This window comes from Hemibagrus wyckioides, linkage group LG08 (assembly GCF_019097595.1).
Source record: "Hemibagrus wyckioides isolate EC202008001 linkage group LG08, SWU_Hwy_1.0, whole genome shotgun sequence".
In the NCBI taxonomy this organism is placed as follows: Eukaryota; Metazoa; Chordata; class Actinopteri; order Siluriformes; family Bagridae; genus Hemibagrus; species Hemibagrus wyckioides.
In genome coordinates this window covers 23,090,709-23,100,985 of record NC_080717.1, presented here as the reverse complement: position 1 = coordinate 23,100,985, position 10,277 = coordinate 23,090,709, and the positions used below count along the sequence as shown (strand labels likewise).

Genomic DNA, 10,277 nt, shown 5'->3' with positions numbered 1-10,277 from the left:
AAATCAGGTTTGTCCTTTTCCTCCTCTTCACAATCTGTGGAAAGTAGTTTTGCTTTTGGTAGCACACACTCGCACGACACATCGCTTACCACTGTCCAAAAAAAAAAAAAAAAACACCAATCCACCGCTCTTAATTTTTTCTTCTTCAGGACATGCTCAGCTGAGCCCAGGATTTGTGTGTGCACATATTTTAAATCCAGCATCAAATGGTTGAAGGATTTACACACTGCATCAAAGATGAAAAAGTGAACTGCTGCTAAAAATTATCTCCAGGAGGCCTGGAGTCTGTAACATCAATGGGCCTCATTTATTATTCTCTTTAGTAAAGTGCCTAACCGGACTGAAAAATCCCTACCGGCTTTACAAAAAGTTCAGTAATGCTGCTTTTCTTCATACTCGCATGTATACGTTAATAACCGTCAATCAACCGTAAAAACTGAAAGTGCTTCATGGCACGGCTGAGCTGCATTTAGTGATGCCCACAAAACTCCATTAAAGGTAAAAGACTTAAATCGTGAAAGTGCGGCGCTTAAGTGCGGCAAGAGCTAAATGTTCCAGTAACGCAGCTGAGCCATCACAGCATCCACAAACACACCCAGACTTATAGCATGCCAGTTGTTTTAAAAGACTGTTCTTATTTGTCTTAATCTATAGATTTATTTTGGAGTGACTTCTTTTAACTTTATGGTACTAAACAGTTAGTTAGTTAGTTAGTCAGTAACCTTCATTTAGCCAGGATAAAAACTCTTTTTTTTTTGGCCAGTAAGGCCGCAGAAGATAAGAAGAATTAACATAAAACTCCTCAGACTGATTTTAAACTTCACCATCACCATAATCCACATAGAAAGCCAGTCATTGAGGATTCACATCAGTAAAGTTTAGGTGCTCTTGTGGGATAAAATTATTTTTATTATATATTTTTTACACATTTCTTGTGTAAATTTCTTCAACTAATTTTTACGCTTCAGTTAGAGAATGTGGGATGCATTATATTTATCAGAATATCTCAAGAACAGGTGTTAATTATCTGTAGGATTTCTATTTAATTATGATTATCACAAGCAGATGAGCTGATCAGATTTTTTTTGAGGGTGTTCTTGAAGGTGGCGTTACACAGGGCGTAGCAGGCGGGGTTATCCATGCTGTTGATGTAGCACAGCCAGTAACCCAGAGCCCACATGAAGTTAGGGATGCAGTCAGAACAGATCAACACCATGACATTGTACGGGGTCCATGTGATGACAAAGGCCAGAATGGTCCATGTAACCTTCCTCTCTCTCATCTTTCTTGTTTGGAGGCATGAAGATCAGTGCCACCAGACTCCGCCTCTCCTTATGATAGCTGGTGTTCTGATGTGCACTCTTTCCCATGGTCTCTTGTGATGAAATTCCCAAACAAGTTAGTTGTGCATGGCTTGCTCTTACTCTCTTCATTGGAGTGCTCTTAACATCACCGTTAGAAACCGCATCCTCTTTCAGATTGAATGAGGCGTCCACAAACACACCTCCTCCTCTTATAGCATGCCATTTGATTTAAAAGGCTGTTTTTATTTGTCTTAATGGATTTATTTTGGATTGCTTTTTATAATACAGCAATATGAAACTTAGAGTGACCTGGCCAAAAAGGAGGCAAAAAGACAACTAGAATTAACATAAAACTCCTCTGAGTGATTTTAAACTCCACGATCACCATAATTCACAAAATATAAAAATCAATGAGCATTCACATCAGTGAGTCTCCTTACATATAACGGTATAATTTTTTAATTATATATTTTTAAAATAAAAATCTGTACTTTGAAGAATAACACATTTCTTGTGACTATTTTTTACGCCTCAGCCAGAGAGTTTAGGATGCATTATATTTATCATAATATCTCAAGAACAGGTGGTTAAATATTGGTAGGGTTTCTGTTTAATTATGATTATCATAATTGATGATGATTTGTCATCATAATATCATAATTGATGAAAAATCTATGATTTTTGGAACTGATCCAAACAGAGTCAAATATGCAAGGTCAGATCTCTGAAATTTTCTTCAATAGCTTCCTTCATGTCTGAAGTATATTTTAAGGGTATTTCTACTATACAGATAAGCAACAAGAGACACTAGACTGTTGACGCTGTTGGCCTCGAGTTTCACTTGTTGAATACGTGCACTGATGTCTATAGTAGCTTAATGAATGAGGCCCGAATCATAAAATTAAAGTCTTGGATGTATTTAGCCACAACAGTTCAGATAGAATTCTCTGATAACACTGACTGAAGCTGTTTATTTTTCACAGACATTAGAGACACAACCGTAAATACTGTATGCATTAGATCATAGAGCAAAGCAGGGTGTTCTTTATTAATCAGCAGACTTTTATCTGAGAATAGTACTACACTACATCCCATGCATTAGCTAAAAGCTTCAGAGTCTTTATTAATGAATAAGTGTGTGGAGTGTAGCGGTGCAGTGTGTAGCATTACAGCCTCTCAGCCTTCCCCGGTTCCATCCTAAACTCAGGTTACCACCTGTGCATGTTCTCTTCATGTCTATGTGTATTCTCCACGATGGTCCCCTCCATCATATCCAGCAGTCCTGGGATAGACTCCGATCCCGCCCTGACCCTAACCAGGATAAATTGTTCTGTCTATTCTGGTTCCTTTATGATCTTAAATGGTTTGTTTTCTCTCCTTTTTTGGTAATGATATTTGGACTCAATAAACAATGACACAACCTTTACAAAGCTGTAATTGTCTCCGCGGGGTACCTCCAGCTTTTCAGCTCTGTTTAGCTGTATACTGAGCGTGACTTGAATGTGATGTGTCCCTTTCCTGGTGTGTGTGGAGTGCATATTAATGCCCATTACTGTTAAAAAAACTGTCTTTTGGATATGGAACCAAAATCTTACATTAAACTCAGCTTCAGGTTTTATCTGACTGTGCGAATGTTTTTGTACTTGCACAACAGCAGTTGCTTGAAGGTGTTCTTGAAGGTGGCGTTGCACAGGGCGTAGCAGGCGGGGTTAACCGTGCTGTTGATGTAGCACAGCCAGTAACCCAGAGCCCACATGAAGCTAGGGATGCAGTCAGAACAGAAAGTGTTGATCAACACCATGACATTGTACGGGGTCCATGTGATCACAAAGGCCAGAAGAATAGCCGTGATGGTCCTTGCAACCTTCCTCTCTCTGGAGCACCCGTTCTTCCTCTTTTTCTTGTTTGGAGGCATGAAGATCAGCGCCACCAGACCCTGCCTCTCCTTATGATGGCTGGTGTTCTGATTTCCCATGGTCTCTTGTGATGAAATTTCCAAACATGTTAGTTTTGCATGGCTTGCTCTTACTCTCTTCGTTGGAGTGCTCTTTGCATCACCGTTAGAAACCACATCCTCTCTCTGATTGAATGAGGTGCCTGATGTGGAGTCATTCTCACTCTCCCTGTCCTCACCTGGGCCAAGAGGATTGATTTTTAATACACACTACTTTTTTTTTTAATATTACAGAGCATTATTTTCCCCGTATCACGGTCTTTATGATAGATTTGGTAATGACAATATCAATATTTTTCTAAAACATTTCAATTCCATTATAGTTAACAGCATACAAGCAACTGTGCTATACAATAATCAGAAGACTCAGAATGTTAATAAGATTTTGGCAGAAACAAGGAATATATAGACTTTTATGGAACAGGCATGGGAGCTTTTCCAAAATAATTACACATACACAAATATTACATTAAATAATTTCAACAGGTAAACAACAAAGAAAATGTTTACTCATGTCAAATAAGTGTTGTTTACATTTACAACCTATGACGTAGCTAAGTCTAATCAGTCTATACATTTCCCACTTTCTGACAAGTAGCATGTGTAAAAAAATATTTCATTGTCAACGGCTGGTCCATGTCAGTAAAAATATGTTAAAGTCTACTAGACGTTATTTAAAAGTCTTACCTATCATAGTGCTGGAACCAGTGTGCCGAACTTGCAAACCATCTTCTTCCTTGCTTTCCTTCATCTCTCTGTTCTCCTCAGAGGCCAAGACAGTGGCTTGAGTCCTGCCTTCCTGACTACTTCCAGAAATTTTCTGACAGTCTCTCCTCCTGACACGGCTGCGGCTTGCCTTAGAGATCTGCCAGTACAGCACACTCATGATGACCACAGGCAGGTAGAATGCGGCGATAGCTGTGCCAAATGTGACCACAGCATTAGAAAAGAATTGAATCTCACATTTGCCTTTGGGTACTTTGCGTTTACCAATGATGAACTGCCAGAAGAGGATGGCTGGTGCCCACAGGACAAAAGACAAGACCCATGCAGCTGCGATCATCATGCCCGCCATCCTGCTTGTCCTTTTGACTGGGTAGCTAAGCGGCTTGGTGACACAGAAGTAGCGGTCAAAGCTGATGATGAGGAGGTTCATGACAGAAGCGTTGCTTGCCACATAGTCGAGGGCTAACCACAAGTCACATATGATAGGCCCTAAAGGCCAGAATCCATTCACAATGTAGATTGTATAGAGGTTCATGGAAAACACTCCGATGATGAGATCTGCGCATGCTAAGCTGAAGAGGAAACAGTTATTTACTGTCTGGAGGCTTTTATTGACCTTGATGGAGACAATGACGAGAACATTGCCGATAACTGTTATCAGACTCAAAAAGCTTAGTCCCAGAATCAGGAGCACCACCACTGCCGGGTTGAAAGGACATTCCACATATGGATTTGTCTTATTGGCATAGCTGAAGCATGCAGCAAGACTTAAGTTAGAGTCCATGTTTCCTGGGTCTGACTGTACACTTATACCTCTTTGGAAATTCATCATGACCTAAGCGTAAACATAGAGACCTACAGTTAGACATGAGGAAATGCAGGGGGTACATTTTGTTTCAGGCAGGACTAAGAAATTAATAACTGCTGAAAAAATGTCCTAAATTAATACTTGATAGAGAGAGAGAGAGAGAGAGAGAGAGAGAGAGAGAGAGAGCGCAGGAGTGTGTGTATACGGGGGAGTCTGTTTGCCAAACAAATGATCTTTTCAAACAGTAACTGCCTGACATTATATTTATTCCCTTTGTGCAGCTTGGCGCCAGATCGCTATCAAGTCAAGAGAGACCAGGTGTGTGAATGTGTGTTTAAATGGGGTGCCAGGGAACATGGAAAAGTGGCAAAGGTGTATGGTTAAGCTCTTAACCATAAATGTCACATATATTTCAACCATATATGGACAGAAATAACATTTTAGCTTCAAATGTTACAGGATAAAAGTGTACCTTCAGGTAGGATTTTAATACTGTGACTTATAACATTGGCTTATATTTGATTCCTTTGGGTCAAAAAAAGTGACCCAGCCTTATCATCAATCTGTTTTCTAAAGATCTTATGTTCAAAGGTTTTATGCCCTTAGCCTCAGAAACCATTTCAGAGCAGTCTGTTCATCATCAGATTTAGAGTCCACACTTGACAGCATAAAGAACAGTATACACTGTGTGTGTGTGTGTGTGTGTGTGTGTGTGTGTGAGAGAGAGAGAGAGAGAGGTAGACTGTGTCGGCTCTGAGACTTCAGAAGCACCCCGCACATGTCTTGCCCATTAAGTGCTCCTGCTCTTGTAGCTTGCATTAATGAACTCACAGGTCCAGATGTCAGCAGAGACAAACCAGTCACACATCTGTGCCCAGATGCCAAGGTTCCTGCTTGTCTGTTTATGGCATCTAAATCTCCAAAAAGTAAATAGTGAAATACCAGGCATGTTGAGGCAGAGACAGCATTCATAATATTATTGCAGGCTACTGCGAAGTGCCATCTCTACGTGAATTAGGCTTGACACCTTGCTGGAGCACTTAGTGTCTGGCTGCCATTTTGAAGTGAGACTGATAACACTGCTCCATGTTTCAACATTACTAAAACAAAATCTCTGCACCTTCACCAACACTCTGACTTGTATATTCCCAGTAAGTGGTTCAGTGTTATTGAAAGAAAACAACAGTTTTACTGCATTGCGATGATGACGAAGAGCTAAAACCACTTCAAGGCTTATGTTGTAACCATGTTGTGACAGATCGTGGGATAAATTGTTCATTTCATCGCACAAGCTCTTTTTAACAGTTGTCATCTCTGCAGCATGCTCTGGGTCCGGAGTCAGTATTGTGAGAAATATCTCATGTGGCAAAGAAGTGCAAAATGTGAAGTGGCATAAAATGTGTTCTCTGTGTTAAATTTGTTATGCTAGTGTGTGTGTGTGTGTGGGCGCGCGCGCGTGCACCTACTTTTTTAAGGGGGTACAGTGTGCACAACACAAAAACAGCTGACGTTGAGAGACAAGTGGATTTTGAACCATCATCTTTGTGCAAAAATGTTTTTTGATACTTTTTGTGCATCTTTTCTGGTAATTCTTCAGGGGAAAAAAAAGTGCTGCCACGAGCCCACGCAAAAAAATACTGATTAATTACTAAATTACTACTAAAATAAACAGCAAAGCAGCTCCTGGTGCCTATACTCAAGTGTGTTTTAGGCTTATGCGTGACCAAAACAGCGAAAACTGACCACAGAACTGCTAATATCTATAATATAAAAATCTGCTTGGCTCAACGATATGCATGACGCCTCTCTCTCTCTCTCTCTCTCTCTCTCTCTCTGTATGTGCGCGCGTGCGTGTGTGCTCGTGCGTACGTGCCTGTGTGTATGTGCCTTTTAGCTTGTTTGCTGCTTCAGAAATAGTTGACATCAACGAATATAAATGAAGAAATAAAAATAAAAATAAAAAGTCTATAAAACCAGCTCTGTGAAAAGTTTGAAATAAATAATAAATGAAATCATTCTAAAAGATACAAATATCTGGACGTGGAACAGTGGAAATAAATACTTGATTTATGTGTAATTAATAATTATAATTGAATAATTAACAATCTGCTAGTTTTACGATTAAACCTGCTAGGTATAGTCTAAAGGCTTTAAAAAGGGTACTTATTGTATTGCAGCTGGAAAGATGCTTGATCTTTAAAGCGTTACGCCTAAATCTCAGCTAAGATTTGTGTACCTTAAACCATGTGAAAAGTACACTACATACACACTACAGTGTAAAACAACACACTCAAAGCACAATACTTGTCATTTTAAAATCCTAAAGCCATCCTATAGTGATTAGGAAAAGCACAGTTTAAGTTCAGTAAAGTTTTTTTTTTTGCCTGAGAGTGTATTTACAGCCTCAGCTAAATTAAATAATAATAAAAAAAATCATTAATGACAATGCCTAATAAAAAGTACACCTAATTACAGAGTTATCCAATACATTTCCCCCCTCCATGCCCCCTGTATTTACCTCCTCGGGAACAAATTGCCCTGTTGTCCGTCCATTTCAGAGTAACTGTAGTCGGTCATGTTAAAGACACCAACTCCCATCTTTACACCTCAGTCCTGTGTGCGGGATTTTTTTGTTTTTTTGTTGTTTGCAAGTTGTGATGCGGCTCCTGTCTCTTACAGGCGGTGAATGAAGCTCTCGGAGAGGTTGAGTGTGTGTAAATTACACTCTGGGGGCGTAGAAACAGACCTCTGGTTCAAGGCAACACAGCAATGACTTCCTTTATCTTTCTTTTTCACTTCTGCATTCTCAGCACCACGGATAGCGTAATGAAATTAACCTAAACTTTAAGGATTAGAAAATCATGTAAACGGGACGTCTTTTCTGGCTTAGGTTAAAAAAATAAACAAAACTGATAAGCTCTTTATTGTGTTTCATATTACAGACTAACTTAAAAGCAGTACGCCTCCCACTCCCTCTCTCTCTCTCTCTCTCTCTCTCTCAGAGTCTATCATAAAACAAACAAGCAAACTACACCATTTAAGAACCTGTATGTGAACCAAAACTCAGTTTTGTTTAACATCATTTAAATGATACACCGATCAGCCATAACATTATGACAGGTGAAGTGAGTAACACTGATGATCTCCTCATCATGGCACCTGTTAGTGGGTGGGATATATTAGGCAGCAAGTGAACATTGTGTCCTCCAAGTTGATGTGTTAGAAGCAGGAAAAATGGACAAGCGTAAGGATTTGAGCGAGTTTGACAAGGGCCAAATTGTGATGGCTAGACGACTGGATCACAGCATCTCCAAAACTGCAGCTCTTGTGGGGTGTTCCCGGTCTGCAGTGGTCAGTATCTATCAAAAGTGATCCAAGGAAGGAACAGTGGTGAAACGGTGACAGGGTCATGGGCGGCCAAGGCTCATTGATGTACGTGGGGGGCGAAGGCTGGCCCGTGTGATCCGATTCAACAGACGAGCTACTGTTGCTGAAGAAGTTAGAATAGATAGAAAGGTGTCGGAATACACAGTGCATGACAGGTCAGGGCTGTTTGGGCAGCAAAAGGAGGACCAGCACAATATTAGGCAGGTGGTCATAATGTTACGGCTGGTTTGGTGTATCTCCCAGTGGATGTCCATGTCTCATCTTTTTCACACAAAAACTTCAGGTCCTTTTTGGGGTGTATTTGGCTTTGGTTTCAACTTAATTCTGACCTTTAGCACACTTCTGATGTCTTAGGAATGGCAGCCTTTCTGCAGAATGATCTCTGTGGAACTGTTTATCATGACCGGCCTGCTATGCATCTTCGAGTGATAAAAGCAAGGTTGTTTTATTGGCCACAGAAATGTCCTTGGACAACACACACCTATAAACACTGGTTTGTGGAGATCCTGACCAGACCAGTATGTCTGTGGAAAATAGGCTAACTAGCAAAAGTTGATTACTGATTTGAGTAGAGATGTATGTTTGTTTCATCCAAACATGGGGGTAAATCTCAGCCCAGGGATGTATAACTCACTGTATCTTGATCTAAATATGGCTTCAATAAGCACCGCAGTGTCTATAATAGCCATATCTAAACGTGAATTAACCAACAGCAGAGTGGTTCCGGCGTTTATTCCTCTCTCATTAATCAAGAAAACCAAATAGTGACAGAAGGCTTGGCAGAATTTGTTCCACGCCCAATTTTGCTTGATGGAAAAATATGCTGAAGCCATGTAATGAGGAATGCCAGCTGCACCATGGAAAGTTTGTCAAAGTGAGCTGTCCAAACACCTCATTACAAAGCCTGAGACAGAAGACAGGGTCCTGCTCTCCATCAGTAAACTCTTCAGCGTGGCCTTGGAGTTTCTGCAAGCCGTAGACAGTCAGGGAGCAGTCTGGATGCCAAGCTGCTTGCATGAATGCATGAAAGCTGCTTTCCTGGTAAGCATGAAGGGTTAAAGAAGAGCAGACTGATGTGTGACACAGAATAAGGATGGAGAGTTGTGAAGACCATGTATGGACAGGGGACAGAAAGAGGACAAATTGTGTATTTTGTTTTATTGGCCAAATAAATCACTTGCAAAGAACACAAACATTTAAGGGGTTGTGGCTTAAAGGGACAGAAGGAGGAACTGTCTATTCTCCAGCCACAATTGCTCCCAGTACTCCTCCTCTCCAGTCCACATGACAAATAAAACAAACTGAACGTCTAAAGAATTTTTTTTTGTGTGTGACAAGTTTCCATTTAACGGTTTTGCCGCCCATTACAGGATAAGATGCTTATAATGTTACAGTTCCCACATCAATTAATTCCATTTTTAGTTGCAAACTCTCTCTTCCCCTGCTGCCACTCTTGACACAACATTTCCAGACAGGCTTTCTTAGGGCTGACTGCATGTGACAATATGCATGTTCAAAGTGATGGAAATAACACAGATATGTTCTCTTTACAGTTAAACTGATCAGCAAAGCCTCGCACTGCAACGTGCAGAACCAGCACACTCCTCATGTCTGGCTAACCACAGATGAACCTCAGGCGAACTTCTCTAAAACGGAAGAAGTTGTTTTGCAAGGGTAAATTTCCCACAGAACATATAGCTTACTTATGAAAATAATTTGATAAATTGTACAGCTTTAAATGATACACCATACATATCCATATTCAAGTTTATATTTATTTGCTTTTTATTCTATTTTTTATCTATTTGCATAAACTGTTGAGGTAACATTATGCACTGGAAAATAATCTAGCTTATTGCATGATCAGTGAAAGGGAGAAACATTTTACACATCTATGCATGTGACCATGATGCTTGAAATAAGCTTGTTTTATAACTAAAGTCTTAAGACTCCAAGCTAAATGAGATGTGTGTAAAATCTGTAAAACAGACCTGTAAATTTTCTCATTAAAGTAAAAGCTGTACACACCCATGAACTGTATAAATGAGCTGGGACAAGAACAGGAGGATTGGCAAAAGTCTATTTCAGCTAGAGGTTA

At 40.1% G+C, this 10,277-nt stretch overlaps 1 protein-coding gene across 1 annotated transcript; it reads right to left on the bottom strand.

The window, feature by feature from the left end:
* Positions 1 to 955: 955 nt before the first annotated feature.
* Positions 956 to 7,749, bottom strand: chrm2b (cholinergic receptor, muscarinic 2b). Its single transcript, XM_058396212.1, has 3 exons — positions 7,311 to 7,749; positions 3,946 to 4,819; positions 956 to 3,437 (listed from the first exon to the last, which is right to left on the bottom strand). The coding sequence occupies exons 2-3, from the start codon at positions 4,814 to 4,816 to the stop codon at positions 2,920 to 2,922; spliced, it is 1,389 nt and encodes a 462-aa protein (XP_058252195.1). The 5' UTR covers positions 4,817 to 4,819; positions 7,311 to 7,749; the 3' UTR covers positions 956 to 2,919.
* Positions 7,750 to 10,277: the final 2,528 nt, after the last annotated feature.

Coding starts and splice junctions, on each gene's coding strand:
- chrm2b (XM_058396212.1), bottom strand. CDS start 4,816: ATGATGAATTTCCAAAGAGGTATAAGTGTACAGTCAGACCCAGGAAAC. Junction 3,438..3,945: donor TGGTTCCAGCACTATGATAG/GTAAGACTTTTA, acceptor CTCTTGGCCCAG/GTGAGGACAGGGAGAGTGAG.